At 31.8% G+C, this 18,988-nt stretch overlaps 1 protein-coding gene across 1 annotated transcript; it reads left to right on the top strand.

Annotated features, from left to right (window-relative positions):
- On the top strand, positions 1-2,070 carry LOC120079437 (glutaredoxin-like). Its single transcript, XM_039033613.1, has 4 exons — positions 1-215; positions 330-418; positions 1,152-1,250; positions 1,672-2,070. The coding sequence occupies exons 1-4, from the start codon at positions 160-162 to the stop codon at positions 1,749-1,751; spliced, it is 324 nt and encodes a 107-aa protein (XP_038889541.1). The 5' UTR covers positions 1-159; the 3' UTR covers positions 1,752-2,070.
- The last annotated feature ends 16,918 nt before the right edge of the window (positions 2,071-18,988 follow it).

Here is an 18,988-nt window from a genome sequence, read left to right as displayed (position 1 = left end):
TTAAAAAAAGTTTTCACACGACCGACACTTGCAATCTTAATCTATATATATAGAGTCGCTCAATAATTTTCATTTTGAATTTGAGTTTCTTTCTTGTTCTGTTTCTCGTTTATTTCAGAGCCCGCATAGTTAGGGTTTACAAATCTTGGAAATTCGATCATGGCGTTAGAGAAGACTAAAGAGATTGTAGCTTCCAATCCCGTCACCGTCTTCAGGTTCCTCTCTCGATCCTTGTCTTTTTCTTTTTATGAATCTATTTCTCGGAATGGATTTTCGCTGATTGCAAAAATGAATGATGATGATGATGATGATGATTTTCTTCTTCACAGCAAGAGTTACTGTCCATACTGCGTTCAGGTGAAGAGATTGTTGACTAAACTGGGAGCCAGTTTTAAGGCTGTTGAATTGGATATTGAGAGTACGTAGTCTATTTTTCTTCTTTTGAATTTCTTAATCTCATCGTGTTGTGCGTTCTATGACAATTTCATTGTTTTTTGTAGCTAGTTGAAATTAATGGAATCTTGATTGATCTTGTATTATTTGTCGTTGTTGTACTTGGATTTGTGTGCTATTTCCTTGGTTCTTTGGTATTCGGATTTTGTAATTTAACTTGTTTGTGGATGTTGTTTACGGAGAGATCTATCTTTCGATGCATGTTCTTGCTCTGAATCTTTAAGATAAGGAAAACTTTCAAAAGGAGAATTAAAAGCGTTTTTAATTATTCATTTGTTGTCGTGAATCAGCTCCGCTGTTGACGATTTTGGAATGTCTTTTCATGCTTCGAAGTGTTCAAATGGATTTAATTTGACTGATGAATGTTGGAAAGAAATCTGGTGAAAAGACAAGTAGGGACATCCATTAAATGTTTGAATTCTTGTACAGAGACACTGTTTATTCTTTATTATTCCATCTTTTTGGCTGGGAAACATCGAATATTTGGATCTTTGGTTAAATTCAACTGGGTCCATCATGTTCGTTTGGCATCTTTAGGTGCAACTTTTCTTATATTGCAAAATTGGATTCTCGAATCGCATTTTATTGACTTTTCTTTGATGATCATCAATTTTTTATATCCTTTCAAAGCCTTCTAATCATGGATAGCACATTAAACATTTTTGCTTCTAATTAATTGGATTAAATGGATTTTGAAGGTGATGGAAGGGATGTACAAGCAGCACTTGCTCAGTTTACTGGACAGCGGACCGTGCCCAATGTGTTCATAGGTGGGAAGCACATTGGTGGCTGTGATGGTAAATGCTTACTACCCTCTAATAATGCATTTATTTAAAGCATGAATTTTGTGGTGAATACCAAAATACAAGCCTTAAATTTGAACTCTATGCCTCTAAAAAGTTAAACAAGGTAAATCTCTATGTTGAGTCTCAACTATTTACGTTTTTTTTTTGCTTATCTTTATTTGCGGATTTCATACAATCCTTAAATTTGAACTCTTAAGGTCTCGTTTGGTAATTGTTCAATTTTTTTTTTTTTTTTTTGAAATTAAGCTTATAAACTCTATTTTCACTTCTAAATTTCATCCTTTGTTATCTACCTTTTACCAATTGTTTAAAAAATTAAACCAAAATTTGAAAACTAAAAAAAAGTCTCATTTGGTAACCATTTTTTTCCTAGTTTATTTTAAAAAGATTCTTTTTTTGGGTTGCTTCACAGATACGGTGGCACTGAATGGTAAAGGAGGACTGGTTCCTATGCTGGCTGAAGCGGGAGCAATTGCCAAAGTTTCTGCTTAGAGAAGGAGTCTCTCGTTTATGTCATTACATAGTGCAATTAGATAAATAAACCTTGTGGTTTTCTTGCTCTACTGTTGCCATTTTCATTTCTACTAAAAAATGCTTTCGCAGTGGACCTTTTAGATGTCTGCAGAAATAACTGGAAGGATGCTTCCTTTGCATCTAATGATAAACGTCTGGGGTTTACTATCATCTTTTTTTTTTTTTTTTTTTTAACTCCCTTTAATAACCAACAAGAGTTGGTGTAATCTGAAATTTAAATAGAAAATTATTGTACACAAGTACGTTGTATGAAAGTAGACATTTGATTTGGTGTTTAGTATGTGTATGGTACATGCCATTTTAGCTAAATTATAAAAGTACTCTAAAATTGTCTCTTTATTATTTTAAAAATATCCATATCCTTCAAGTTGGGATGGTGGAAGTAGATCTTTTAGAATTTTGGAAAGTGAAAGTAATCTTGGGTGATGATCCAAGTAAGGGTCCTTTTTTTGGTAATCTAAGAAAACGGGGTTAAGTATTGACAAAAATGAGGTAGGTAGAATTTTTTTTCAAAAATAGATGGGAATGAAAAGTATTGACAAGAGTAGGTTATTTTTGGGATGACAATTGTGTATTTGGTACATAATTATTTTTTAATTTTGATTTTTTTTATTTATTTAATTTTTAACTAATAAATTTCTTCATTACTAAATTTATTTATATATTTAATATGCAATGAAACTTTAATTAGTCTCCACCTATGTTAAAAATAAAATTTTGACTTGACTAAGTCTACAAATTAAAAAGTAGATAAAAGAGAAATTTGTTATTTAATTTGAAAATAGAAGTTTACATGAAGTTTAAAGACGATCCTCTGGTGCTTACCCCATTGGGGTTGTCTTCGTGCATCTCTAAATTAGCTTCACCTTGTTGTCGTTGTCTACGATCTTGCGTGTATGACGTCCAATTAATCTGGAAAAGATAATTATACACCAAAATTCCAGTTCTATCTTCAAGTTTTCGATATATTGTTAACATATTTGTTAGCTGTTCAGAGGTAGCTAATACATCACTTCATCTAAAATTATAAAAACTTATATTCTTACCTAAAATGATAATGAAATAAATATATAAAAATGAATAATATCTGTCACTTAGTGGACGATGACCTGGGGTCTGTAACTGGACTTGTGGTGCTATAATTTTAAAACTATCATAAGTCCATACATTAGTGGCCCCACTATTTCCAACACTTTTGCATTAATAGTCCGACAAAGTTCTCTATAAAGCCATGTAAGACAGACACCGCCCCACAAGTACGTACTAGCATGCTCCGAAATCAGATAGTAGAGGGAGAAACATAAGATGTACCAAAGTGACGCCTAAGAGATGTCACAAACAGTTTTCCAATCATATTGTAATGAACCTGTCAAAGGTTCCCCGTCCTTACGTAACCCAAACTAAATAGCAACATCCTGCAAGTAATTATACATTCCCCACAAGGCAAGTGAAATGTGTGGGTTTTTGGTCTCTAAAGCAGTAATGAAGTGCCAATCAAGTTGGATAAATCCAATCTGTGCAACCCCAAGAAAACCAGTCTGTTCAACGTAAGGAGTAATCCGTGGATCAAATGGGATAGTATGTTGTGCAGATGCCTCCCTTCTCCAACAACCCAAAACCACGGTAGAAGAACTATCCCATATCGATTGTGAACGATGGGTATTTTATTGATATAGTTGCACAGGATTAGAAGGACCAGACTCCATTACCTACGAAGTTTAAATTACATTACATTACATAACAAATAGAGTTCCATTACATAAAAATAAAATTCCATTAAACAAAGTCATCAATGGCCCGAAAAGATAAAAGTTACATTTCATAAAAATAAAATTCTATTACATAAAAAATAAAAATTCCATTACATAAAAAATAAAATTCCATTATACAAAGTAATCAATGGCCCAACGAGGAAGCACCTAATGTACGTTGTGGACAAGTACGCTTGTTATGCCCTTCTCCCTTGAAAATTGTATATCTAACTTTTTGGCTAGCCTCTCTTCAATCCATTTCATTATGAACGAGTGTACTTTTTGTGCGACCCTGTTCTCTTCAGGGTTCAATTGTTTCAACTATTTCATGCATCAAATGAATTTGCACATTTGGTGTTGATTTCCTACCTTAAACACCAAATCTTTCAATTGCTTTGATTTATATTTCGTATTGAAATTACTAGCAACATGGCGAAGACAATATCGAGGGTACGCTATAGGTTCACTCTAACCAATTTCCTCATTGTTAATTGCAGCAAGAATGCCCTTATGTCTATCATAAATCAAGCAAATACCATCTCATTGGAATATTCACGCAATGCCTACAAAAACCATGACCAACTGGATGGATTTTTAGCTTCAACAATAGCAAAAGCAAGGGAAAATATATGTCCATTTGCATTAATAGATAAGGCGGTCAATAATTTTCCCTTATACTTTCTATAGAGATGAGTTCCATCAATTTTGATTAATGGTCCACAATATTTTAACCATTCTCTTGTAGGACTGAAGGACCAGAAAACTCGACAAAAAATAGTCATACTGGCACATTAGATGAAAAGAAATACCAATTTGATCGTATTTCTGGATTGTAATGAACAACAACACTCAACCAATACGGAAGCTCTGAATATAATTTCTCACGATCATCATGTTGGGGTTGATTCCCTAAACTCTCGTTGGGTCCTGTAGTTTGTAAACACTGTATTGATCAAACACTTGTGATGTAATAATATATGATATTTTTCTTCACTATTGTCTATGAAACATGAGATGTTTTATTTGCTTTACCACAAACCAATAAACTAAGATCCTTGCTTGTCATTGTAACTTAAGTATGTATATAGAGACATACAAGTAGATCATGCCTTAAGTGATAGCCAAAATGGTATGTAGTATATGGATATAGGAGGGAAACCTTATTTTGGTAACGCTACGGATGCAACCCGCTTTGTAGAATAGTTACAAGTGTTGTGACTTGCTACAGATGGCTTGATCCTGATCATTCATGTGGAGACGTGTGAGCGGGGGCGTCCTATACAAAGGAGTTTGTATAAGACCCAACCACGAAGTGTTATATTCTTGTTATATAATGCCGTTCATGACAGAGACTTTACTTCACTAGGATGACTATAGGTAACATGACCTCAATCCTGAGTGAGTTGGAAACTCCTGCCTTTGAGGATGGTCCTTTGATTTGCATGAGTGCGAGTGGCCAGATTACCGACTCAAACCTACCACTTTGGGGATTCGTCTGATTGGGAAGCTGGGAACTTAGCTACACAAGATGAAATTCACTCCTTCCCCGAAGTAGAGGTAAGTAGATAGATTACTCCCTTAAGGGCTGATTCCAGGGCTTGAACTATGTGGCGCCACACATCTTCTCATGGCCCGAGAGGTGTCCACACATAGTAGGACTATGTTGTATTGTTCATTAGAGGAATCAGTGGTACTTAAAGAGTTAGATGTAACTACAGGAGAAAAACGGTAAATTGACCCAACTGTACTTACGAGTATCTGTGGAGGGTTATCATACTGTTGATTGGTTATATCCGATGGACATATAAATATATCTGTGGTGAGAAGAGTGCAACTATTGGTCTTTAGTGGAATGCCTCACAAAACGGATGGTGGATCTCTTAGCTAAAAAGTTTAGTCAGCTATTCACATACCGTTGGGCTTCAAGCCACAAGTCCATAAGGTCCCATTGGTAGCTCAATGGACTCAAGTTGAGAATCAGTTTTTGGGTCAGGTTGAAGTGTTCAAATTGACAAGAGGGAGATTGATTATATATGATATGATTAAACTTGTCAATTATATATGATATAGTTGACATGATATATGAGATAAATTATTTGGAGGAAAAGGATATAAATATGATTTATATCTAGTGGAGGAGAAAAGAACTATGGTTTATATGTTGCATATGATGTGATATTAAACTATAGATATAAATATAATATGATTATATTTATTTTAATTAAACAATTATGAGATAATTGTTGGTGTTTTTTTTATCCATAACCGTATGAGATAGTGGGAGGTTGCATTCGGTTTTCGTAACTGAAGGATAAGATGAAAATAGTTTTCATTTTGCAAAGAAATTGGATAATCGCTTAATGTTTAATACACTACCCATCGTCTAGTAAACGAGAGCTTACATGATAGCTCAAGTTGTCCTAAACGATTGTGTACATGCACAACTTTCCTAAACGATTGTCTAGTTTTTACTAAGCGATCGCACGCACGAGCGATTTACCTAAACGATCATCTAAAGATCAGCCCCAATTTACTACACGATTGTGCACCCTTTTCTAAATGATTAAGCACCCATCTACGCGATAGACACAAAACCTTTCCCACTTGCTTGATCATTGTAAACGATCGTTGTTTCCTCTTCCCCTCTACCAAATCTTATAGAGCCCACACTTCCTGGATTCTCACTCCGAGAATACCGAGGTTACTGAGCGGTTGTGTCCTCTTTTATTGCCTGTTCGGGTTGAAGACCGTTCGATGGTAGACGACAATGAGATTTGGTGGACGATAGACTTGGCGATCGTAGTGACTACATGAGTTTTCGTTCTTAATGAGAGCGAGAGTTCAAGGGAAGAAAAGTTCTTCAAGAGGAATGTCTCTTGTTCCTTTGTTATTTAAGTTTGAAAAGCATGTTATAATTTGTTTGTAGATGCATAACATGTTGTTTGTTTGTGAATGCGGTATTTCTGTCACAATGAATTTGGAATGATCTTGCTTCCGCTCATAGGTACTCTTTGATAAGAGTTCGTTCACACCAAACACAATAATCAATGCTTTTCTTGGCTTGCCACACCCTTCTATAATTAACATTATACCTATACTGTTTTTTAATTACTTCTTGGAGTAGGGTCATAAACACGCCACACTAGAAGAATTTTGGGCTTTAATGTCAGTTGGAAGAAGTGAAATCGGATGTATATTGTCAGTTTAAAAAAAACGGATCTTTAATGTCGGTTTTAAACCGACATTGAAGATGGGCTTTAATGTCAGTTTTAAATCGACATTGAAGGTGTAATTTTTTTTCTTATTTTATTAAAAAGTTAAACAGTACTACACATTCACGCCCCCTGTCCATTTTACCCTTTCACCCTATTGCTTTTTACCTTATTGCACACCACCTCCATTTTTTTCTTACCCAAACCCTAACCGATCTCCTTCACGTCCGTCCATTTGTTGATCTCCATCGATCTCCATCACGTTTACATCCATCAAGTTTTCTGTCGGTCTCCGTCGATCTCCATCCATCCATAGATCTCCTTCACCGTCCGTCCGTCCATAGATCTGTAGCCGTGGGTACAAATCTGCCAGTGGGTCGTTGGTCGTCGGTCATCTTTGCCAGTGAGTCATCGGTCGTCTCTGTCGTGGTCAATCTCCATCGCGTTCGTTAGTATATTATTCTTATATCCATTTTTTTTCAACTTGTGATATATTATTCTCACAAGATTTAATAAACTGTTTGCCCTTTCATCCCTAACCATAGATTCAATATCAAAGAGAGAAAATGGTCCAAAGGAAGTTTGAAAGGATATTCTAACTCCAATCAAATATATATTTTCTCATTTAAATGTATTTTCTCTTTGATGAAACATGAGAATCAGTTACCTCATTGTATTGTTTGACTGAAATGAATTGATGCCTAATTGAATTTATTGTCATTTATTTTCCTGCTTTTGTTGAACAAATTGGGGTTTAATTTGAAAAATGGAGTGACCCTTCCCAATACTCTTGTTGTTGTAATTTTACTTGTACATAGTGGAACCAATGTTATATAGTTAAAATTTAGTATCTATGGTTTGTAATTAGAACTTAATCTTTATAATTTAGACGCTTGAATTTCTACAATTGATGTAGCGCTCGAGTTTCTTCATATAATTTATGTAAATAACTTGGAAGGTGGAGATGTAGCCATTTCTGCTATTAAATTTTTGTAGATACTGAGAAGATGTCTAAAGAAGATTTGGAGTTAATTTATTTGTTGTGACTTTTAAATTTTAATCATATTGTACATGCTTAACCATGCATGATATAAGTTCTTTTAAATTTGTTAAGGGGACACCATGCCACTTGGTTATAGGAACTGTAGATAATATTGTTGCAGTAGCCACAACATTTGATGATGATGTGTCATGCTCAACTATTAAAGTTCTGATTGACATTGTCATTGGAGAAGATTTGCCTATACTAATTTCTGTGAAGGGTAAAATAGAGTTCTTAAAGCAAGCAATGGGTAACTTTGTAAAATGGCCTCGTGAACTTGTAGTTATGGTTGACAAGAAAAAAGTGTCTCTTTTTCAGTATATGAGTTTGGTTATTTATTATTTATCATACTTTGGTTATGGTAGGACCATTCACCAATTAAGAGCTTTAGCCAGTCCTCCAAATATACTAATGCCAACGGCACTATCAAACTATTGAACAGACATGCCATGCATAACATGAACGATGTAGACATTTGGACGAGCATATATTTGGAAGAGACAAATTTATTTATTTAGGCATGATCTGATCCAATATTGCAATATGGTTGAAATAGGCTACATGTGTATTTTGACGTACATTGCGTAAGTATTACTCATCTAGATTCACTCATGTATACTTTGTTTCATGTTTATAAATAATAACTTTTACTTTGTTTAGGTATCTTTGGGATGAATGTGGTTGTGATATTACGAAGAAGTTTTTTATAATTGATCAAGCAAGAATATCGCCACATGTAAAGTCTCAAGATATCTGATCCATAAATTTAGCCAATCAACTAGAATTAGATAATTTAGACCAATTAGTCCTCATTCCATATAACACAGGGTAAGTAGATACAAGTTCTTAAGTTATTTTTAATTTTCATTATACACGTACTAATATTTCAAAATTGTTGCTTATTATAGTTATCATTGGATATTGATTGTAATCAATTTACAAGAAAATTGTGTTTATGTTTTGGACTCTCTTCGAAGTAGGTTCAAGAGGATTTTCATGGAGTTATAAATATGTAAGTGTAATTGAACTTTCTTAGCTCTTAATTGAAGTATTTATGTTTAACTAATGTTTCTAAACTATTTAGTGGATTAAAAACATGGCAAGCCAAGCACGATCTCCAACACCATCAGTCTTCTCCAAAATGGAAACCTGTAAAGGTAAATTTGCATTCATTTTTAACAATTTATGTTCATTCGACTTCTTTATAACAATTTAACAATTGTTTTCAACTTCTTTATATGTGGTGCCCTCGTCAATTAGATTATTTAGGATGTGGGTACTATGTGCAAAAGTATATACACGAAATAGTGCATAATCCTACTACTCTCATTACTAGTCTCGTACGTAAATTATTTATTTTTTTTATATAGTATTAGCTTTAATTTAATAAATGGACGTAAATTTATGTTAAATTTATCTTTTTTTTTTTTCCCTTTTTGTAGTTCAATACAAAAGATGCATATACGCAAGAAGAGATTGACGTAATTTGAACCCAAATGCGTAAGTTTTGTTGGCTGATTTGTGTAAGGATGTAATTCTTGTTTTCTGTCTCAATAGAATGTAAATGTTAGCTTAGAATGAATGTAAATTTATCTAACCATGATCTTTGTGAATGAAATTAGTACTAATTGATATTTGTGAATGAGAGAAATGATGGCTTGGTGTAAGTATTCTATGAAAGTCCGATTCTGGTATTGTGATTCTTGTTTGTGGATAAATTCATGGGTGGAAGACATGATCGGTTTATTATTGAAAGATTTATGTATAATATATTTTTTGTGTTCATGGGATATTCGGTGTTAAGTATTCATGGAATTAGTACTAATTAATATTTGTGAATGAGAGAAATGATGGCTTTGATGTAAGCTGTATTCTATGAAAGTCTGGTTCTAGTATTGTTATGCAAATATTGATGGATAAATTCATAGGTGGAAGACAAATATTGATGAGTATATGTAATGGATTGGAAATATTGATTCTTGTATGTGGATAAATTCATAGGTGGAAGACAAATATTGATAGGTTTGCCATGCAATTTCTTTTTTATACTTTTTAATATAAAACAATGATGGACATTTCCTGACCTAACACGAGACATATAATGTCGTTTTTAACTTATTGGAAAAAAATGGATTCGGCAACAAAATTTTTTAAAAAAATGGACAGATTCGGGCTTCAATGTCGGTTAAGAATTTAAAAAAACACAGGCTTTAATGTCGGTTGGAAATTTCACTAAAGCCTTTAATGTCGGTTGCAACCGACATTGAAGGTTGTGTTATTGAAGTCTTTTAATGTTGGTTTAAAACCGACATTAAAGACAACTGACATTAAAGGGCTTTAATAACACTATCTTTAATGTCGGTTGTCAACCGACATTAAAGCCCAAATTTCTTCTAGTGCTGGATCAGCTTTAACCATATTTTGGATTTCAATACTCATAAAATTTGAATCTAGCTGTGAATGATCCTGTGTCAATTTTGAATACAAACATGAATGCTCCCCTTTAAGTTTGGTGATTTCAAACATCCCATGAGCTTTACGCCGACATGCCCGTAATCTTCAATCACAACCATCCTTCCACTGTTTACATCTCATATACCAAATATTTGATTTGATTCTACTACCACAACCTCATAGTGTTTTATCACGCAATAAATTTTTACAGTAAGTTGTAAATCTTCTTTAGTATCAATCAACATTCCTTTTTGTATTAAACTAGAATTATCTACACATCTACTTCTTTCCTCCAATGTTAACTTCTCATGTTGAATTAGTAATTTCCCAATATATTTATGTGAGCATATCGGACGATACTAACTCAAGATCATGTTTCCCACTTGTATCGTTTCCAAATAATTCATCAAGTTCAACATCAATATCACTATCTCCATCGTTTCCAGGTTCAAGAATGACTAAATCTTCAGGACGCATCGATATATTTACTTAAATTTTGACAACTGTTATAGTTGACCAAAAATATGTTAATATGACAAAAAGTTTTAAATCCAAATAAATAAATATTCCAAACTTTTACATCCTCTTTTTGTCACAACTTTTAAATCATCTTTTTGTCACGACTTTTAGTTTTCAACTTTTTAAATTTTCTTAAAAAGAAAAAACTTGTTCCTTCTTTTTAAGAAAATCAAAATAAAGTAATATTTCAAACAATCTAAATATTTTCTTAAATCAACCCCAAAAAAGATAGATCTATGAATCAGTCCAAATAAAATAAAAAATAGATCTATGAATCAACCCAAATGAAAATCTATGAATCATACACTTAAATAAGTGCAAATAAAATATGAATCACACACTTAAATAAGCCCAAGTGAAAACAAAATAGTAGATCTATGGAAGAAATTTCACATATTGGAACAAAAGGGTAGCCCAAATGTACAAACTTTGGAAATAAATAAATAAATAAAACTTTTACCTAAGGTAGGTGGTAGATCGTCTCACGGTGGTGGAGTGGATGGCAACAACAGCAAGAAGATCGGAAACGCCGGGGAAAGAGGTGGAGGAGGCGACGTTGCAACTGTGAGAGAGGAAGGAAAATGAAAAGTTTCAGATGGAGGAAGGGGGGGTGTCATGGGGTTTATTGGGACCGCTGAGTCGTGTACCCGGTACACGACTTAAGTAATCGTGTCCATGATTACGTGGTCAACAATATCCATATGGACAGTCTACGCGTCAGGTCATTGCCACTTCACGGGTTCCAGAGGAAGTCGTGTACCGAGTACACGATTTCAAAACCTATTTTTGTCAGTACTTTCAAACCAATTTTTTTTTAATAATTATTAAAATAAAATTATTTTTAAAAAAATCAAGAAAATATGTTTGGAGATAACTATGGATTCTTCCAATTTTGAAAACATCTATCCAAATTTAAAAGGCAAGAATCATATTAAATAAGGTAATTGTTCTAAATGACAAAATTATTGAAAATATTTTTTAATACAACAAACTGTCATCGTTTTTTTTGCCATTTGAAACCTAATAACTCAATTGAAATCAAACTCAAAATTTAAGTATTAATTATGTAATATTTTGAAACTTAAGGATCAAATAGAAATTAGACCCCACACCCAGGGATCAAAAAGATATTTTTTTTCTAAAGATAAAATCAAAATTTAAAGACTAAATATATACACATTTTGAAACATAGGGACCAAATAGAAATTAGACCACAAACCTAAGACTAAAAATATCTTTTTTTTTTAAGATAAAATATTATTTTTTAATTAAAAAATTGTTTTATTTAAAATGAATTAGCAATTAGATAATAAAATGTGCTTTTTTTTTCCCCAAATATACTATTCTTTAAATTTTGGATAACATTAGATAGAGATAAATTTCCTTTTGTTTAACCTAAATTAGCGATTAGATGATAAAATGTATTTTTTAAAAAAAATATCATTTTATTTAACGTGAACTAAAGAATAGTGGATAAAATATTGGTTTTTTCAAAAAAAAAAAAAAAAAGTATTATTTAACTTGTAAAAAATAGGAGAAAATCCTTAAGAGAAACTCTTTTTCTTTTTTAATTTAGTATATGAGGTGCGAAAAAGTGGGAATTTTTATTTAATAATTTAAAAGTGAAATTACTTTATATTCCTATAACCATCAATTAAAAGAGGTAAAAGGGAAAATAAAAGTTTCTCTCCCATAACTCCTTTTAGATCGTATAATATTTAAATTTAACGTGTAAATTACAAAATACGAATAAATTTATTAATTTAAATGTAAAATTATCTAAAATATTCGAATAATCATCCATTGAAATGGGCAAAAAAGTAAATAAATATTTTTAAGCTACAAAATATGAATCAATTTAAATGCAAAATACTTAAAATATTCGAATAATCATCATGAAATGGGCAAAAAAAAGTAATAAAAAGATTTTCCCTCGTAATCTCTTTTAGATAGTATAAATATTTTATTTTATAGTTTTTTCAAAAGTAATATATTGTTAAAAAGAGATGGGACCTCATAATCTAACATCGGGCACAAGCAAAACACAACATAATTTTTAGGATACAAGACAAAAACCAACCAAAACACAAATAAAGTAAAGGACACCTAACCCAAAGAAAATGATCTCAAGGCAATTCAAGGAAAATCTCGTCTCGAATTTTTAGGGTATGTTTGATAGGTAATATGATTTAAAATTAAGGATTAAAAAAAAACATAATTGTATTTTATGATTTCATATTTGTGTTTGGTAGCATATTCAAAAATTAAATTTCAATTTAAATAATTTTTCAAAATGTGTTTGAAATTATATTTATAAACCATTAAACTGATTATAATTAGTCATTTAATATTAGGTTAAATATAAACTAAACTAATTTATGAAATTGTTTTTAAGTTAAAATTTTTAATAATTATTATTTTGTAATATCATATATTATATAATACAATTTTAATTTTAAAAAAAATTGAATTTATAACTCTTTTCTAATATAATTATGTATTTTAAATTTTTAAATACAAAATCTGGATATATTGAAAACATAAAAAAAATGTTGTTCTCGAAATTTGCACGGTTTAGATTATAGAATCCAGAAACAATTTTCGTAAAAAGAATCCAAGCTACCAGATGCATATTTATTGAAAACTGGAAAATATAAAACGGAATAAGAATTGCCTAAAAAACAACCTATAAGCTTATGAAGTTTAGAGAGTTGTATTTGAGGCAAGAAATGGAATACTAAGTTCCAAAGAGTTATGAAATCTATGGAATTGTATACTCCTAATGCCCATAGTGAAGTTGATAAAGTATAAAATTGATACTTTTTAGTACTGGGACCCATAAACTCCTTCCTAAATAAGGAGTGAAGTTCACTAACTGCTACTTTTCAACTCCTTGGAGCAAAGACATCGTTAAATTTTCAAAAGTATCTAATAGGTCAACTATAAATGGTTAATTTTATATCTAATAAATCTCTAAACCATAAATAGATTATGCATTATGGTATTCCATATTCTTAAACTTTCAAATTTGTATGTAATAGGTATTTGATATATTCAGTTTTTTAAAAAAAGATTAATTGATAATTGATCTATTAAACACATAATTGAATTTTATGTTTAATGGAGTCCTAAAGCCTGGTTTGTTAACCATTTCATTTTAAAAACTTATTTTCTCACATTTCTTATAATGATTTGCATATTTATCAAATACAATGGTTGAATTCTTAGCCAAATTCCAAAAATAAAAATAATTTTTAAAAGTTTTTTTTTTCAAATTTAGCTTGGTTTTTTAATCCATTGGTAAAATGTAGATAATTAAGGAAAAAATTTGGAGGTGGAAGTAATATCTATAGGCTTAATTTTCAAAAATAAAAATAAAAAACCAAATGGTTATCAAAAGAAGTCTAAAATTTCAATTTAATATTTAGTAGATACATGAATTTTAAGATATATGTCGCATAAAGTAGAATACAGAATTTATCAAGACACCTTTTAAAGTTCATGGACCTATTTGATATAAAATTTGAAGTTTAAATATCTGTTGGACACTTTAAAAATTTAAGTACTGAATAGACCAAACCTAAAAGTACTTGATCAATAATTTAAAACAAATAATTAAAACTATATTTAAATTCTATTTTAGTCCTAAAATTTTAACTTTGAATTTTGTTGAATCTTAATTTCTAAACTTAAAAGAAAAAACGATTTTAATTCTTATCTTTATTTTAATTTTAATAAACTAACCACGTAGCTTCAAATATGTGTAGGCATTACATGTTAATATGAGTATAATCAAAATGATTGTTTTTTCAAAAGTTCAGGGTAAATATAAATTTAAAAATTTAAGGATTCAAATAAAAAAATTTAAATGTCTAGTAATTAAAATGAAGATTTTAAAAGTGATAATAAGAAATAGGTTGGTTATCATACATATTTGTTTCTTAAAAAATTAAAAACATGAATAGAAAACATGAAATGAGAATACTACCAAATGGTCTTTTGATGTTTAACTTTTTGTCCAATAAATTTCTAAATTTTTAATTTTCTATCTAATCGATCTTGACTTATTTGCTGTTTTGTAAAAATTTTATGAATTTATTAAACACAAGAATGAAAGTTTGAAATTCCATTAGTCATAAAATTTATTCTATTTTGAATAAATTAAGGATTTAATAAAAATAAATTTGAAAGTTGATAGATTTATTGAATATTTTTTTAATTTAACATGTCAAATAATTACTGTATTAAAATAAACTCCATTAAGGTACTAATGAAATCTCAATTAAGTAAATCCATCATTTTTTTAGGACAGTAAATCCGTCCATTTTAAGATTTTAAATTTTGGTTATAAATAGAAAAGTCATTGTATCATTAAATTATTGTTACATTAACCTTTTTGGATTTTTTTTTTGATGTTATACTTTTTTTTTCACATTATAAATTTGTATTAAGAAATATTTGTGGACCTCAGATTAATATTAGTGGAGTCCACCTATTGACGTGGCACACAACAAGTGAATATAATATGGAAAATGTGACAATTTTGTTATAATTTTATTTATATAAATTTTTATATGGACCTTGTTCGTATGAGATTTCTGAAGGAAGTTAATTCGTGAAATTTTTGTATTGATTTTAGTATAGTATAATGGATACAATCTCTTATATTTGACCATTTCACGTTTATGGTAAGTGTGGAATGAGAAACGTTGATGGTAACGTTTATGTTAAAGTCCGACCATATTGGGAAAATTATAAGTTGGATTGAGCCGAATAATTAAAGTCGCTCGGGCCCAACCCAATTCAAACCCATAGTGAAATTTTGGGTTAAATTAAATATTAAACTCAAGCCCAGTATTTCGGCCCAACAACAAATGGCCTAAGCCCAACTTTAGCCAAAAACCAATTTGGGCCCAATAAAGTAATTAGACCCAAGCCCATGAGAAACCTTATAAATAGAGGTCTTTTCTCTTCATTTGAGGGAGGTTGGAAGAATTAAAGGACAAAGCTCTTTGAAGATCTGAAGTCCTGAAATTCTGACGATATGAAGAACACAACTTCTTCAAAGCTCTCTGAAGATATAAAGTCCTGAGGCTCTAAGGATCTTAAGAACACAACTCCTTCAAAGTTCTGAAGATCAGAAACTATATAAAAGCTGTAAAGATCAAAAGACATACTAAAGCTTTGAAGATCATAAGACATATTAAAGCTATGAAGATTTAAGCTCCCAAGATCCAGATACTGAAGTTCCTAATTCTTGAAAACCAATGCTCCCAAGATCCGAGTACTGAAGCTCCTAATTTTTGAAAACCAACGCTCCTAAGATCCACGTACTGAAGCTCCTAATTCTTGAAAACCTGCGCTCTTGAGCTCTCAAGTGCTGAAGACTGAAGCTTCTCAAAGTTTCGAAGACTAGAACACTCAAATTCTAAATAACTGAAGATCTAAACTATTTGAAGGTTTGAAGATTAGAAGACTTCAACAAACTGACTGTATCTTCACAACCTACAAGCTAAAGATTCAATCTTCTCAAACTCAAGGAAAAGCTCATAGGTCGATCCAAAGTGACCAGCAGGTCCAAAAACTACTCCAAGTGGGTAAACAATTATACACTCAAGAAAACTTGAGGGAATTCTCTACAATCAGAAGACTCCTTGACTTCTGAAGCTAACCACGCTTGAAAAATTGAAGTCCTTTAAAGGTGCAAGCATTCTTTCAAGACTCCAAGCTGAAGAACATCCACACACTCTGCTTCTATACGTCAATCGTACGCATTCAGCTGAGAGAGAATCAGAGGATCAAGTACTAGGGATCGAACCATATCACATCAAATCAACATCAGAATCAAGACCAAATTAAATTCAACTCCACGAAACAAGTTTCTTCGGAAGTCTCGTGTGAACACTAATCCTCCAAAAAGATAAACAAACCCAAAGGCCAATCGTCCAAGAAGATCATCAAGTCCAAAGGTCGATCATCCAAGAAGATTAACAAGCACAAAGGTCGATCATCCAAGAAGATCAACAAACCCAAAGGCCGATCCAAGAAGATAAAAAAACCAGAAGGTCGACCATCCAAGAAGATTAACGAGCCCAAAGACCGATCATCCAATAAGATCAACAAGCCCAAAGGCCGATCATCCAAAAAGAACAACTAGCCCAAAGGTCGATTGTTTAAGAAGATCAACAAGCACAAAGGCCGATCATCCCAGAAGATCATCAAGCCCAAAAGTCGATCATCCAAGAAGATCAACAAGCCCAAAGGCCGATCATCCAAGAATATCAACAAGCCCAAAGGCCGATCATGCAAGAATATCAACAAGNGCCGATCATCCAAGAATATCAACAAGCCCAAAGGCCGATCATGCAAGAATATCAACAAGCCAAAGGACGATCATTCAAGAAGATCATCAAGCCCAAAAGCCAATCATCCAAGAAGATCATCAAGCCCAAAAGCCGATCACCCAAGAAGATCAACAAGCTCAAAGGCCAATCGTTCAAGAAGATCAACCAGCCAATCGTTCAAGAAGATCAACCAGCTTAAAAATTATAGTTTATTCTGAAAGCATCAATATATTATGTATTAGAGATTGTATTCACTTTCCACAAAATTGATATAAATACAAAAGTTCAAGTTCCACGAAATAAATTTATGTTGAAATCTCACAAAAGTTCAAGTTCCACGAAATAAATTTTTGTTGAAATCTCGTGTGAACAAATTGGCACGCATAGTGGGATCCAAACTAATGGTGTGGCTCGCTTCTTCATCTCCATGGCCTGGCGCGATTCACTTCTTCATCTCCATGGCCTGGCGCGGCTCGCTTCTTCATCTCCATGGCCTGGCGCGACTCACTTCTTCATCTCCATGGCCTGGCGCGGCTCCCTTCTTCATCTCCATGGCCTGGCGTGGCTCGCTTCATCTTCACAATTCAAGTGCAGCTCCGCTTCATCTTCACAATTCAATTCAAGTGCAGCTCCGCTTCACCTTCACAATTCTTCACAATTCAAGTGCAGTTTCACTCAATTTCAGTGCACTCCACTCTAAAGTCTAGAGTAGTTGATTTCAATTCATCTTCAAAATAGCTTCATCTTCAAGCTTTGTTTGATGTTGACACCTCATTTACTTTACTACCCTAATAGCTACTTCACCACTCTAATAGCTTAACTCCTATGAAAAAAAAAGGTAGAGGCAAATTTTTAGGGAAAAAATGGGAAATTAAAAAAACAAAAAAAAAAAAGAGAGGGTGAAATTAAAAAAAAAATGTTAGATTCAATTTATTATCTAATTTGACTTATTCTTGAATACCAGAAACAAAATGTAGAAAAAAACGTAAATAAAAAAAAGGAAAAAAAAACAAAAAAATGAAAAAATGAAAAGAAAAGAAAATAAAGAAGACAGAAGAAAAAAAAAGAGATGAAGAAACAAGAAAAGAGAAATGAAAAAAAAAAAAGGAGAAAAATAGGGGAAAAAAAGGAAAAAGAACAAAAAGAAAAAGAAAAGAACAAAAAAAAACAGAATTGGAAAGGAAAAGGGTGAAGTTGACAAAAAAAATAATAAAAAATAAAAGAGGTAAGTGTAGAAGAAAGAAAAAAAAGGGACCACATTCTTTTCCAATATTTTTTCATCCAATTCTTTCTGCCCTTCACTCCTACCTAAAATCACACTCCCAACATACGCCGATGTTGGCGACGATCGAATGAAGTTTCTAATGGTGTGCACGAGCAGATAAAAAAATAGATTTTGCATAAAGGAAAGTAAAAAAAATAGAGATTTTAATTTTTTTTTTTTTTTAAAAAAAGCCGAAAATGAAGAAGGAAAAATTGGACTCTCTATTTCCTCTATGTGATGGCAACAAATAGGTTTTTCCAAATAAACAAAAAAAAAGCCTCGAGTTCAGAAGGTCATTGTAAGTACGAGAGTCGACTATAGGAAAATATAGTCACAGATTATAAGGGAGAGATACTATGTAATCAATTCATAGTCGATCCTGATTACAAATTGATACTATGCACTCAATTCATAGTCCATATGTGGTCTCTACAACAAATTTTGGAAAAGAAAAAGATAGGAATGAAGATGCAAGAAAAGACAAAAGAATAAAAAAAATAAAAAAAAAAGAAGGGAACATAGAAAAAAAGAAACAAAAATAAAAATAAAAAAAATTTAGAAAAAGAACAAGTTTGATGTGGATAAAAAAAAATAGAACAATGCATAGAA

The sequence above is a fragment of the Benincasa hispida genome, chromosome 6 (assembly GCF_009727055.1).
Source record: "Benincasa hispida cultivar B227 chromosome 6, ASM972705v1, whole genome shotgun sequence".
Classification (NCBI taxonomy): Eukaryota; Viridiplantae; Streptophyta; class Magnoliopsida; order Cucurbitales; family Cucurbitaceae; genus Benincasa; species Benincasa hispida.
This window is presented reverse-complemented; position numbering and strand designations above follow the sequence as displayed.